The sequence below is a fragment of the Microcebus murinus genome, chromosome 11, assembly GCF_040939455.1.
Source record: "Microcebus murinus isolate Inina chromosome 11, M.murinus_Inina_mat1.0, whole genome shotgun sequence".
Classification (NCBI taxonomy): Eukaryota; Metazoa; Chordata; class Mammalia; order Primates; family Cheirogaleidae; genus Microcebus; species Microcebus murinus.
In genome coordinates, this window is record NC_134114.1 from 24,709,257 (window position 1) to 24,724,957 (window position 15,701).

General features: G+C 36.6%; 1 protein-coding gene across 2 annotated transcripts in view; it reads right to left on the reverse strand.

Moving 5' to 3' along the window:
• The window catches only part of ZFR (zinc finger RNA binding protein), an 81,942-nt gene that overhangs the window by 50,144 nt on the left and 16,097 nt on the right, over positions 1–15,701 (reverse strand). For both annotated transcript variants that reach the window (XR_002224921.2, XM_012738447.3), the window contains exons 3-5: positions 6,288–6,570; positions 5,010–5,154; positions 2,237–2,455 (exon numbers count right to left, since the gene is read on the reverse strand). Coding sequence is in view for 1 of the 2 variants with exons in the window: in XM_012738447.3 (XP_012593901.2) it covers positions 2,237–2,455; positions 5,010–5,154; positions 6,288–6,570 (647 nt within the window). In the remaining variant the exon portion in view is untranslated. The remainder of the gene's footprint in view (positions 1–2,236; positions 2,456–5,009; positions 5,155–6,287; positions 6,571–15,701) is intronic.

The window sequence follows — 15,701 nt, forward strand, 5'->3', positions numbered from 1 at the left end:
TTTTTTCTTTATAGTTTCTAATTTTAAAATAATGATATATTAGTCATGTAATAAAGCAGTAAACAAAAATTATCTTCACATTGTGTAAGTAACAAGACAGAGAAAGAGTATGTGCGAGAGAGAAAGGAGAAACAGGAAGCCCAAGAGAAAAACAATGAATTAGCACAATAAAAATCAGATTTCATGGTTACAATTATAGCTAGTAAACCACATAGAGAAGGCCAGAAAAAATCTGAAATGACATATCTAGAAATTCTAACAAATTTAATAGTTTCTTGATAGCTTAACAAAAGATTTCTTTCCTATATAGGGAATATCCTCTACCATGTCTTTAATAGATTATAAAATGCCTTTCTACCCTAACTGCCTTTGATCAGGCCCTCATCATTCACCAGTCCAGCCTAAGTTCTCAATGTTGTCTCCTCACTTCCATGTGGTTGTCACAGTTAATTTACAAATCTGCTCCCATTGCGCCATTTTTAAAGATCTCCTCTGTGGCACCCTTTCTGCCCGTAAGTTAAAGACAGACATCACAGCGGAGCATACAAGGCTTTAGACACTGACATTTCTAGCCTCATCTCCTGATATTTACCCCAAATATCCTGTATTCCAGCCACAACAAACTGCTGTTCTCAAACACTCCATGCCTGCCTAGTTCATCATTGTATTCCTACAATGATGAACTAGCACCCTAAAGTAGGAGACAAGAAATCTCTGATAAATAAAGTGTCATTCAGGGGTTATGCTCTGAAAAATAAATAATAAAAATTAGTTTTTAAAAAAATCTAGTAGCTAGGCTTCTTCTAATACACAAGCTACAACAAAGTATTAAGAGGTAAGAACTGGCCAGGTGCAGTGGCACATGCCTATACTCCCAGCTTAACTTGGGAGACTGAGGCAGGAGGATTGCTAGAGCCCAGGAGTTTGGGCTGTGGTGTGTTGCGCTGATCAGGTGTCTGCACCAAGTTTGGCATCAATATGGTAATATCCCAGGAGCAGTGGACCACCGAGTTGCCTAAAGAGGGGTGAACTGACCCAGGTCAAAAATAGAAGTCAAAATAACTGTCTATCAGTAGTGGGATTGTGCCTGTAAATAGCCACTGCATTCCAGCCTGGCAAGATAGCAAGATCTTGTCTCTTAAAAAAAAAAAAAAAAAAAAAAAAAGAGGTAAGGCTGGGCACGGTGGCTCACACCTATAATCCTAGCACTCTGGGAGGCTGAGGCAAGAGATCAGGAGTTCGAGACCAGCCTGAGTGACAGCGAGACTCTGTCTCTACTAAAAACAGAAAAAATTAGCCGGGAGTAGTGGCGCATGCCTTGTAGTCCCAGCTACTCGGGAGGCTGAGGCAGGAGGATTGCTCAAGCTCAGGAGTTTGAGGTTGCTGCGAGCTCTGATGATGTCACGGCACTCTACTCAGAGCAATGGAGTGAGACTCTGTCTCCGGAAAAAAAAAAAAAAGTTAAGAACTGAAACTGTCCATGCCACCTTGGATCAAGGCAGAGTATTAACAAATAAATAAAATGTAAAACAACAATAAAAAACCATACAGCAGTACAAAGCTGAGTGCCTACAAAAAACCAATTTGTGATTTTAATCACCAAAATACTGTGAACTACCTCAGCTAAAAATGAGTAGGAGTAGCAGACATAGTAAGCTTTTAGTGATCATACGTCTCTAGGGGAAATAATTATTTAAGGTAAATAAAGCTACTCTGTCCTTCCAAAAGGTACGTTACATAACCATTATCTTATGAATGTTTACAAAAGGATACCCGGTATTTTCATGATTACTTATCCCTGAAAATAAATATAAAGAAATAGCTCTTTGAGGGCCTAAACAAATAATACAAATAATTGGTGGTATTCCCTTAGTGTTAACCTTGAGTTTTCAAATTCATTTGGAAAAAGTCAGAAGAGAAATGATCCTGTAGAAGACTGGTTGTTATTTCCTCTAATTGCAATGCTAGACCCAAGACTCATAACTAGCTTTCATATACCCAAAGTACATTTTATATTCTAAGATCTTCTGTTGTTGTTTTTGTTGTTGTTGTTTTTTAAAAGTACACAACTTACAGTATGGTCCATTTGTCACAATATGCACATATATTTATATGAACACCTATCAATTAATTTAATTCCCATTATTGGGAGTAAAATAATTCTGCAGTAAATCAAGATAGTTTTTACTAAGTCTCTAATTTGTTTACTCATTTAAACATAGTTTATCAGCCTTACCAGAATAAGTAACTGCTGTGGTACTGTAAGTAGCACTCTGAGTATAAGATGGCACCACAGTAGCCGCAGCTGCTACTGGCTGTACGGTGGAGGATACAGGATAAATGGAGAAAGTAGTGGTAGCTGGACTTGGTGTGGCTGGTTTTATGGCTGTCACTTGTCGAGTTTGCTGGGCTTGAGTATACTGAGTTGCACCTTGACTATAACCTGCTTTGGGGGCTAAAGTGGGAAAGAGATATCAGAAAATTAGAAGAGTAAGCCACTATAGTTACTGTACCAATATCCCAAAAAGTGGAAAGAATAGGTCTAAACATCATTAACTACAAATTTTATGCCAGCAATTTCTTCTTAGCAAAAAGGGTAAAATTCTTATTACTAACATAAATAAAGTATGTAAACTAATTTACCTTCTTATCCTAAATGCTATGTATTTCCAAAATGATTATTTTGGCAAAATTTCCAACTAAGTGAAATAGTAGTACTACTTATAACGAGTAGAAATAAAGTTTTTTTTTGAAAAGGGGTGTGTGTGTATTTAGGTTAGTCATACTACTTGTGACTTAGGTTTGATGCCAGAAACAAAATGGAGAGAAGGTCAAAGTATAACATAAAAACTTTAACAATGTTTAATTATATGGAACTTGTTCATATATCATTCATTATTGCATTTATCCATAGTAAATATCAATCTAATCCTAACTCACAAGGTGCTACTGACTTAATTTTTCAAATGTCAGTAGCTTATGTACACAGTTATTCTTAATTGGCTACTGTTAACATTTCTGCTACACTTTCTACTTCCTTTGGCCATATTCAAAACAATGTACTTTCAAAGAATCTTATTAGCCTTACTATCAATCACTAAATTAATCAATTAAATTAATAATTAATCACTTATAATGATCAATGAAACACATAAATGTTATTTCTGAGAAAGGCCCAAATGGCAAGAGGCCAAATTCATTTTATGCTCAGTTAAGATACCTTAGAGCTTTTATCTGTATCTGCTTATGAAATTTGATCTATATAGCACACAGACGAGTATTTTACAGAGGAGACTAATATCCAAGAGCTAAATGACTTACAAAGCCACACAGTCAATATCAGAACTTAGGCTAAAACAAGATCTGACTCTTAAGATAATTCAGCACTCTTAAGCATAACCTAAGCTTAGTAATTAATCAGGAAGTTCCATATAGATTATTACACACACAAATCAACAGATATGAGACCATAAGAAAAGTCAGTCATAATTCAAAATATTTTAAAACCACTTTTAACCACTTTGGGACCAGCGTCGACTATAGTCAACAGCCACAGATGAACATGCACAGCAACTTTATCCGACAGCCGTGATATGACTTTTCTAATTTTTCATTTATCAAAATAAAATTGTGAACATTTAAAAATAACGTAATGAAAACATATATGTATATGTTACCTATTCTGTTATTTACATTACAAGTAAAGTTGCCTGTAAAGTAAAACAAGCTTTCAGTGCTTTAAAGCTTTCCTCATCACACAAGAGCAAAATGGATTCGTCGTCAATGCACAGCACAAGCTATCGGGAGGACTATATGAGTGCTGGCTGTGGGCAAGGTTTTGCAGCCAGTGAGCATGGTCCCGAAGTGGTTTTAAGGGACTCATAAAATCTTACAAGTAGAAGGGACTTTAGAGAGATCTGAGTCAGTAACTTAATTCACAGATAAGAGAACAGAGATGAAGAGAGGTAAAAAGTACTTGCCCACATTAGTGGTAAAGCCAGTACTGTCAGCCAATTCTATTCTCTCCTAATCCAAGGCTCTTAATCCATACTGTCAGGTTTTTAAAAAATAAATGAGTTGCCCACTTTTCAAAACTCAGAGGTTTGTTTTAAAAGTTCTCAATTAAATTTCTATACACACATAAAAATCTTTTCTTCTTTTTCATTAAAGAGACAATGTCTAGCTCTGTCACCTAGGCCAGAGTACAGTGGCATGATCACAGCTCACTGCAGCCTCTAGCCACTGGGCTCAATCAAAATCCTCTTGCCTCAGCCTCCTGAGTGGCTGGTTCTATAGGTACACACCACTGTGCCCAGCTAATTTTTAACTTTTTTTTTTTTTTGTAAAGATGGGGTCTCTCTACGTTGCTCAGGCTGATATCAAACTCCTGGCCTCAAGCAATCCTCCTGCATTGGCCTCTCAAATTGCTCCAATTCCAGGCATGAGCACCACACCCAGCCCAAATTCATCTTTTAAAGTTTACAAATATGCAGGCATTTTTGCAACAAAACACTTCCTACATTTGAACCATTCTAAATACTGTATTTAACATTATAAGTGGCTTATGACAGAAACCAACCGTTGTCATAGATCAGACAAAGATGAATTAAAAATATGGGCCCATTAAAGAGTTTCTACCAGTTATAACGTAACTGGCAACATAATATGTTTTGGGCATTTCTGGCAAAGATAAGAATGTGGTCAGAAGCTATTGTCACAGCTTGTTTTGTATAGCTTATTTCAGCAGGAAGAGAACTATAGACTGTAAGTCTAGAAATGGAGTACATTTCTAGGAGATAAGGGCATGATTATGAATTGCTGCCACGGCCTTCTCTTTAGGACTCAGGCATTCTAGTAGAGGAAGAAAAGGATATGGCTAGAACGTGACTCTCAAGGTGACATACCATAATGAGTTTAGATGGACTCAAAAGTTTATCCTCATTAAAAAATATCCCAAATCATATACTTCAATAGTTTATAATGAAATTGTATGTATTTATAAAACCCACCTGTCTGGTAGTACGTTTCAGCAACAGAAGGCTGAGGCTGGGCAGCGGCAGCTACAGCAGCAGCAGTTGCTGTTGGTTGTTGGTAGTACTGCTTACTATCATAAGCTACAGCAGGAGCTGTGGATCTTACATATGAGTACGAGTCCTAAAGAAAAGGAATGAGAGAAAATCTTGCTATGAGACAAGTGGCAGAAAAAAATATATCCTTCTTGTATAAAAAAAGGAAAACAAGAAACCAAATATGTAGTTTTATGTCAGACCTAAACACAAAGAATCAAATTCAATACAAAGAGGATTCATCTTGGACTTCATCAAATAAGAGCAAAAGCATTTTAGCAACATGTTTAACTTTTATAATCAGACCGATCACTGAAACATTTAAAAGTAATACTTAAGTAAAAATTAATTTTATTAAAAACTCATGGCAATTTTGCCTTAAAGATGAATCTCACAGTATCAGAAAAAGAACATCTGGGTGTTACTAAGCTTTGTGATTACTCTAGCCTTTTCATTGTTTCTTTTTTTCAACAAAGATCAAGGTAAGCTGGATGAATTCCGGCACTCCATAAAGTAAGGAGGGGTGGAAAGGTATGTAGAGGGGTGGAAAGGCTGAAGAAGCAGACAGAGCCCAGAAAATGACGGGGTTCAAAGACCTTATTAAAAACAACAAAATGTATCATATTCTGGCTCTGGACATAATGAAACATAATCACATACATCAAAAGGAATTCTAAGTTTAGTAATTTGCCAAAAATTAACAGCAAAGACTAATACTGTTGATCTATATTTCAAATTCTGTTGTCTGTACATTTATCCTGTATACTAAAAAAGAACAGCTTGTACAGACAACAGAATTTCTACCTAGGATAAGTTTCAAGAAAATATGTAATTATGTTTGTCCTATAGCTTAGGCCGATGATTCTCAAAATAGAAGACATACCTGTGTTCAAATGAATAAATAATGCCATAGTACAAACAAGGGACAGCTTTTCTCTATCTTAATTTCTTTAATATATAAAATTGAGGTCAAATTATTTAACCAGTAATTAATGCAAAACCTTCTAAAAATTAAAGCAAACATCAGTATATCATTGCAAGGAAACTTAGTGGTTCAACTATGTCCCTAAACTACCTGTGAATATCTAGTCACTTTTTTCTATCATTAGATGTATATTTTGGAAGACCCAAGTATGAAAAGCACTAGCTTGAGCATTACATTATACACTGAGGCCACTAACGCCTGCATGTTAAGGGTGATGAAACTAGTAGTTTTCTTACCTGGTAGTTTTGTGTAGTAGCTGGAGGTGGTGGTGGTGGTGCTTCTTGTTGCCTCTGGGTATAACCATAGTCAGTTGCTGTGTGTGCAGTGGGGTAGCCTCCATATGCAGCAGCTGTTGCAGCAGCTGCAACAGCTACTGGAGCAGGCCTGGCAACTGCAACTGTGGCGGCTGCTGGTGCATAGGCAGCAGTAACTGTGTGAGCAGCTACTGGAGTCTGATGGACAGTGTAGCTAGCAACTGTAGTTGGATGAGAATAGGCTACACCCGAAGCTGGCTGCTGGCTATATTGTGGAGAAGGACAAATATAATACAATTTTAAAATCCAGGAATAAATAACTTGAATAAAAAGTTATTTACCAACTTAAATAAAAAGCACATTTGCTTTTTGATGTGTAATATAATCATGGACTACAAAAGGCCAAGTATTTGAACTCAATAAACCTACTCAATACTGTATCTGGTACTGTTCTATTAATATCATTTTTATTCCTTAATCTTATTATACAGTCACACATATTGTTTCAGGTCATAGATCATATTAAAAGCAGGGATAACAAACTAGGATAAGAAACAGTATTAGGCAGAAAAGAAAAATTGATATAAGGAATTTAAAAAAGTATCTGTCATATGCATATAACAAAGTTCTTTATTATGTTCTATAGTTTAACTAGGGGAGATTTTGCCCCCAGGGGACATATGGTCAAAAGAAACATCTGGAGGTATTTTTGATAATCCAACTGCAGAGAAGGTGGTGGTAATATGTGTTACTGGTATCTAGTGGATAGAGGCCAGAGATGCTGTCACACAGTCTACAATGCACAGGACACCCCCCAACAACAAAGAATTATCTAAAATATGTATGTCAATACTGCTGAGAAGTCTTGAGAAGTCTTGTTCTAGGGTACAAAACCTACAATGAAATATCTATTATTTTAGGTAAATTTTCTAGCTTAGAGTCGGTATTCCATTATATAAATTTCTTTTTCTCTTAAAAATATAAGAGCACATGTTGTGAGACCTAAGTTGGATACTTTGCAATTATAACCATTTAAACCTTAAAGAGGCAAAATATCTTCAGTAATCAAATGAATTTCTAGATAAAGTTCTTAATGTGTTTAAGGTGAGAGCCTATTGTCACATAAAACCAAAGGCCTACCAAAGTTAGCATATGAAAATGTTTAATTCTTGTTCTAGGTTCTCTGAGTAATACACTCAATTCCACTTGCTAAAGCTACATTTCCAAGGCAGAAACACTTTCAGAAAAAAAGGAAAGCGCCAACAGTTATTTAGCTGGCAGGTTTTAGCTGACTACAAGTTTTAATATGAGCCAACAGTTAAGAATAGCTAAGAAATAAAAAAAAAAAAAACCCTGACATAAGCCAAAGCTACACTAATAAACTAAAGTATGTGACTCATGGGTTACAGCATTAAAAAATTTGGGGCCATCATATTTTAACTGTGTTATAGAAAACACTGATAAACTAGGCTGTGTCCAAAAGAAATCAAAGTATAGCTTACAGATGGGTTTTATTTCATATAAAAAGAGGAAGACCTAGAGAAATTCAGTCTAGAAAAGGTGACAGCTGTCTTCTAATAGAAGACCCTTACTCCATGCTACTCCAGAGAATAGAACTAGAACCAATAGATGGAAGTTACAGGGTGGCAGATTTCAGTCCAATATGAAAAAGGCAAAAACCCCCCAAAACAAAAAAACTTAAGAGTCAAAAGAAACTCTTATAATTCCTACTTGGAATAAAACTAGCTAAAATTTTCTACATATATGCCAGTAAGACAGGGAAAGGAAAGTTTACATTGTAATAGTAGGAAACTGGGTTGGGATTAACATTTTCTATGAACAATTCCACATCCTTAAGAAAAAAATGCCAATAGCATGTTATACTTCTTCAAAATTCCTAGAAGTGAGAAAAAAAGATTGTATTTAAAATATATACACCATGTCTGTGAAATTCATGTTTAACATGTACTAATAGGGTACTTTACACATCCAGACTACATTGCATACGAGGAATATTTTTTCCACCATCTGTCCACATTTCTTGGTCCCCTAAACGTGTCCTATAGGACAAAAAGTAGGAAGAGAATGGAAATGTCAAGTCAACCAAGCAGACAATTTGACTTTTACTGCCTCTGATCCTAACCCTCAAAGTCTATGTGACTTGAGAAGGAATGAAAATATGCTCTGGTTTATGCCTGCTGCCCCAGTGTAATTATTAACAGTATTCTCTTTTACTCTCATAAGTGTCTCTCTTTGAACAGTAAATTATATAGTCACTTACTGTAGGAACCAAATAAAAAGATGTCAGTGCATTTAGCAATGACTATATTACTTCAGATCCCTGAAGCTCAGCCTAACCTAATTCTGCTCTGTATAGCCAGGTCTCTTTACCCCATCTCCTTTACCAAAAGCATCAGAAAAAATGATAATCTAGTTCCAATTCCTAGTAGGCCACAGGCTAGGGCAGAGAACTGATGTTCAGATTAAAGACTCCCTGGTTTTTATCCTAAACCCATCCGAAAATTCTCTTTCAATTTTAAATATCTTAGAAAACCACCTATTACATGATGTAGATGACCACGCTAGACTATACTAATTCAATTAGCTATCTAGTGGTCAAGTCTAAATGTAAATTTACTTTTAAAAATTCAGGTCAGCCAGGCGCGGTGGCTCACGCCTGTAATCCTAGCACTCTTTGGGAGGCTGAGGCGGGCGGATTGCTCGAGGTCAGGAGTTCGAAACCAGCCTGAGCAAGAGCAAGACCCCGTCTCTACTATAAAGAGAAAGAAATCAATTGGCCAACTAATATATATATAAAATTAGCCGGGCATGGTGGCGCATGCCTGTAGTCCCAGCTACTCGGGAGGCTGAGGCAGAAGGATTGCTTGAGCCTAGGAGTTTGAGGTTGCTGTGAGCTAGGCTGACGCCACGGCACTCACTCTAGCCTGGTCAACAAGCGAGACTCTGTCTCAAAAAAAAAAAAAAAAAAATTCAGGTCAAATCAAGTTCAAATTAGTTAAAGATAAGTTAATCTTAAATCAAAATAGGGCTAGGAGTGGTGGCTCACATCTGTAATCCTAGCACTCTGGGAGGCTGAGGTGGGTGAATTGCTCAAGTCAGGAGTTCGAAACCAGCCTGAGCAAGAGCAAGACCCCGTCTCTACTATAAAGAGAAAGAAATCAATTGGCCAACTAATATATATATAAAAATTAGCCGGGCATGGTGGCGCATGCCTGTAGTCCCAGCTACTCGGGAGGCTGAGGCAGAAGGATTGCTTGAGCCCAGGAGTTTGAGGTTGCTGTGAGCTAGGCTGACGCCAAGGGCACTCCCTCTAGCCTGGGCAACAAAGCGAGACTCTGTCTCAAAAAAAAAAAAAAAAAAAGAAAAAGGCAAAATAGGTCAAATCAAGATTTTTGCCTAGTCTGGAAAATTTAAAAAAAAGGTGTTATCTCCCGAATATAATACAAAACTTAACTGTCTTTAAATTATTTCTTGAATAAAACAACATAAATTAAATAAAAACCCAAGCCTTGTGCCATAAAAATATACTTGTGAAATATGAAAAGACTTTCATTTACTAAGCATCCAGTATAGCAGAAGCTTCTATGTGGATAACATCCTTTCTGAATAAATAAAATCTAATTAGCTTCAGTCAGTTTTAAACTGGGACAAACTAATAAGTCATGAAACAATCATACAAGAATAATATGTATAAGAAAGGCTAAGAAATACATCAAGAGTCAGACAAAACAAAAGGGAACTTCTCTTGGGGAAAAAAAGAAAAAGAAAATATCTAGGAAATTATTAATATTAAAGAGTAAAAACACTCTATATTCTTAGATTACCCTGGAAATTAATGGCCAGCTCCCTGCCTACTTATCAAAAAGTGAGCCAGAGGCCTTACTGAAATAGAGTTTATAGGCAATCTGCTTTTTTCTTAAAAATGAACAGACAAGGCTGGGTGTGGTGGCTTGCCTATAATTCAAGCAGTTTGGGAGGCTGAGGACAGAAGATTGCTTGAGGCCAGGAGTTTGAGACCAGCCTAGGCAACACAGAGAGACCCGGTCAGAAAGGAAAGGAAAAAACAAAGAGAAAAGAAATTTCCTACTCTTGAAGGGAAACAAACATTTTCAAATTCAAAGGGCCGATAGGACTGCAAAATAGAACAAAAGAACCAAACCCACAGACACAGCATTTTACATCTCAAAACAAAAAAAGATCATTCAATTGTTCAGAGAGGGAAAAAAACACAAATAAATAAAATTAGACTTCTTATTGGTAACATTAGTGGCTAGAAGACAATAAGGTAATGTCTTCAGTATTCAAGGGAAATGATTATAAACGTAGAATGCTATACTCAGCCAAACTATGGAGGCAGAATAAAGATTTTTTAGACATTCAAGGATGAGGAGCTTACCCCCTATATACATTTTCTTAGGAAGCTACATGAAGATATACTCCCAGGCTAACCAAAAAGTAAACCAACAAAAGTGAGATCATGCAGACAGTGAACAAAGATAAAACCCTAGGTGCAGCAGGCCCAGAGAGTAGAGAGCTTAGACTAGAATCAGAGGAAGGACAGAAGCCTCTGGGAGAAAAACATCCAGGAAAACAGGGACTAGACAGAACAGATAGTAGAGGCAAGTAGCTTAGAAAAATCTGAGGACGTGATCAAGTCACTGACATTAAGATTTTTTAAATAAGGTAATGAAAGACTTTAGGAAATATAAAAGTGCTCAAGAAAGGCATGGTTCTGGTGAAAGATTTCACAGTTGAGCAATTAGTACAGTGTAAAAAAGGGAAAAATCCATTTGAACTGAAGCCTAAGGAAGATTTTCTATAAAGTGGCATAGGACTGTCAAATGGAATGCATCAGGCATTATAATCATAAAATGGTACTTGGCTCCACAGTAAATACTATTTGTACAGTCATAATAATGAAACAGGCTTTTTTTTTTTACAATCAACCTAAATTAAAGAAGATAAACCATGATTACAGAACATAATGTAAATCTTATCACAAGTAAAACTATAGGTTAAGTAGGAGGATGAAGTGGGGAAAGAGGGGAACTGAAGCACAAGAATTTCAAGACTCTTAGAGAGTACTGAGATACTGTCTATTTTTTATGAAACTAGAAATAGAGTGTATTCCTGAAGTAATAGAAATAGCCTACCACTGAATTTGGAAATTTGAGAAATGAGAAGGTTATATACTAAATCCTAAACTATGACTATAGGAAATAAAAATATAATGCATAAAGTTGATAAATTATGAAATAGCAGAAGAGGCATGTTATTTAATGATGTGGAGGTTAACACCAAAAGAAATAAAACCAGAATGCATTAAAGGCGGAGGTCTCTGGGAAGTTTAACTCTTTAGTTTCTATATAACAGTGGTTCTCAAAATGTGATCCAATGACCCCTAAGACCCTTTTAGGAGGGTCATAAGGTTCTCCCTTTTTCAATTACACACCTGTGTGAAGCCAGATTGACTTTGTATATTTTAATTCAAACAATTTAGTGCAACAGACTGAAAGCAGATTTGAGAATCCAACAGTCTTGAGACATTAAAATGATTTGTAAAAATGTGAAACAATGCCTCTAATCTCACTATTTAAAAAAATTAGTTATTTTTTGTAAACATTTCTGGTTAATATGTAATGGTTTCAGTGTTCTTATTTTATTTTTTTATTTTTATTTTCTGAGACAGAGTCTCGTTTGTTGACCAGACTAGAGTGAGTGCCGTGGTGTCAGCCTACCTCACAGCAACCTCAAACTCCTGGGCTCAAGCAATCCTTCTGCCTCAGCCTCCCGAGTAGCTGGGACTACAGGCATGCGCCACCATGCCCGGCTAATTTTTATATATATATTAGTTGGCCAATTGATTTCTTTTTTTTTTTTTTTTTTTGAGACAGAGTCTCACTTTGTTGTCCAGGCTAGAGTGAGTGCTGTGGCGTAAGCCTAGCTCACAGCAACCTCAAACTCCTGGGCTTGAGTGATCCTTCTGCCTCAGCCTCCCGAGTAGCTGGGACTACAGGCATGCGCCACCATGCCCGGCTAATTTTTTATATATATATCAGTTGGCCAATTAATTTCTTTCTATTTATAGTAGAGACGGGGTCTCCCTCTTGCTCAGGCTGGTTTTGAACTCCTGACCTTGAGCAATCAGCCCGCCTCGGCCTCCCAAGAGCTAGGATTACAGGCGTGAGCCACCGCGCCCGGCTCACTGTTCTTATTTTAAATGATTTAATAAGTATTTTGAAATTTCTTAATTCTAATATAGCAAAATATCAACCTAAACCAAATAAACAAAAACTGTTTGGGATTCTCAATAATTTTAAGTGTTAGAAGGGTCCTAAAACTAAAAACTTCGAGAACCTCTATTTTATGATACGGACCATTAACTTGAATCTGTAATGGTTATTCACCATTCATTTAATCGGTCTTGGGTTATCCATTTAAGCAAAAAGTTTCTATCATGCCACAGGAAAATGAAATTGCTTAAGTTTATTAATAAAACTACCACTTACAGCAAAGTAAGGTTTATAATTAATAGAAACCTAGCAGAAAATCATTTATTCAAAAGATGTAATTACTAGTAAGTGGCAGAGGAAAAGCTTGAACCTAAGTAGTGTGATGCAGTGCACGTGCTCTTAACTATTACATCTATTCTCCTGCAACAGTTGTGTTTTTAAATAGTTTAAAATATGATGACAAGTTCAACATACAAAAATCAATCATACACACTGACAAAATGAAACACAAACACATATGTGATCATATCAACTGATATGATGATCATATCAACTGATGCACAAAAACCATTTGACAAGATTCAATACCATTTTGTCATTAAAAAACAAAACAAAAACAGAAACACTCAATAAACTAGGAATTGAAGGAAACATACCCAACATAATAAAGATATTTAAGAAAAGCCCACAGCTAACATAATACTCAATGATGAAAGACTAAAAGCTTTTCCTCTAAGATCAAGAACAAGACAGGGACATGCACTTTCGCTACTTCAATTCAACATAGTACTTCAAGTCCAACCCAGAGCAATTAGGCAGGAAAAAGAAATTGCATCCAAATTGGAAAGGATCAAGGCATCTGTTCACAGATGACATCATCTTATACATAGAAAACTCTGAATATTCCACACAAGAAAACTGTTAGAACCAACAAACAAAATCAGCAAAGTTGCAGGATACAAAATCAACACATAAATATCAGTTGCATTCCTATACATTAACAGTAAACAATCTATCAAGGAAATTAAGAAAACAATTCCACTTATAATAGCATCAAATAAAGAACAAAATACTTAGGAATAAACTTAACTGAGGTGAAAGACATGTATACTGAAAACTACAAAATGTTGAAAGATTTAAAGACAGAAATAAATGGAGATATTCCATGTTCATGAATTAGAAGACATAATATTAAGATGTCAATACTACCCAAAGTGATCTCAAGAGTCAATGCAATTCCTATCAAAATACCAATGATTTTTTTTTTCCAGAAAAAGAAAAATACATCCTAAAATTCCTACAGAATCTCAAGGGGCCAAAAGAACCTTATAATAGCCAAAAGAACCTTAAAAGAGAAGAATGAAGTTGGAGGTTTCACACTCCTTGATTTCAAATACAGTAAACAAGACTACAATAATCAAAATAGTGTGGACTGGGTGCGGTGGTTCACACCTGTAATCCTACCACTCTGGAAGGCCAAGCTGGGAGGATCACTAAGCTCAGGAGTTTGAGACTAGCCTGAACAAGAGTGAGACCCCATCTCTAAAAAATAAAATAAAATATTCCACAAAACAGTGTGGAACTGGCATTAAGACAGACATATACACCAATGTAAAAGAACAGAGAGCCCAGAAATATAGCCTTGCATATGCAGTCAAATAATTTTTAACAAGGGTGCCAAGACTATTCAATGGGTTGTTTCCTCAACAAATGGTGCTGGGAAAACTGAACATCCACAAGCAAAAAAATGAAGTTGGATCCTTACCTAACACCATGTACAAAAATTAACCAAAATAGATCAGCAACTTAAATGTAAGAGCTAACACTATAAAATTTTTAGTAGAAAACATAGGAGAAAGAAAAGCTTCATGACATTGGATCTGGCAATGATTTCTTGGATATGACACCAAAAGCACAGGCAACAAAAGCAAAAGTAGACAAATGGAACTACACCAAAATTAAAAACTTCTATGCATTAAAGCAGCAGTACCCCAACCTTTTCCGCACCAGAGATGGGCTTTATGGAAGACAATTTTTCCATTGATGGGGGCGGGGTGATATGGGACAGGAGGCAGATGGGGAGCAGTTGTAAATACAGGTTGTAAACACAGATGAGGCTTTCATTTGTTCACTCTCCACTCACCTCCTGCTGTGCAGCCTGGTTCCTAACAGACCAGTACCAATCTGCAGCCCAGTCTGCAGCCTGGAGTTGAGGACTGCAGCATTAAAGGGCACAATCAACAGAATGAAAAGGCAACATATGGAAAGGAAGAAATCATCTGCAACACATATATCTGATAAGGGATTAATAGCCAGAATATATAAAGAACTCATGGCCAGGTATGGTGGATCACACCTGTAATCCTAGCACTCTGGGAAGCAGAGGTGGGAGGATCCTTGAGGGCAGGAGTTCGAGAGCAGCCTGAGCAAGAGTGAGACCCTGTCTCTACTAAAAATAGAAAAAATTAGCCAGCCAACAAAAAATAGAAACAAACAAACAAAAAAATTAGTGGGGCATGGTGGTGAGCACACAGTAGTCCCAGCTACCTGGGAGGTTGGGTAGGAGGATCGCTTGAGCCCAGGAGTTTGAGGTTGCTGTGAGCTAGGTTGATGCCACGGCACTCTAGCCTGGGCAACAGGATGAGACTCTGCCTCAAAAAAACTCCTACAACTCAACAACAAAAAGCCAAATAACCCAATTAAAAAATAGGTAAAATACTTGAAAAGACATTTCTCCAAAGATGACATACAAATGGCCAATGAGAATATGAAAAGATGTGCAACATTACTAATCCATCAGAGAAATGCAAATAGAAACCACAATAAGCTATCACCTTATATCCATTAGAAGGGCTACTATAAAAAAAAATAAGCAGCATCTGAGTCATGTGAGAGAACTGGAATCCTTGTGCACTGTTGGTGGGATCGTATAACAGTGCAATTACTACAGAAAAGAGTATGAATGTCCCCCCCCAAATTAAAAATAGAACTATTGTATGATCGAGCAATCCTATTTCTAGGTATGTATCATCCAAAAGAATTAAAAGCAGTCTCCAAGAGATATGTGCACACCCATGTTCACAGCAGCACTAGTCACAAGAGCTAAGAGGTAGAAGCAATCCAAATGTTCATCAACAGAAGA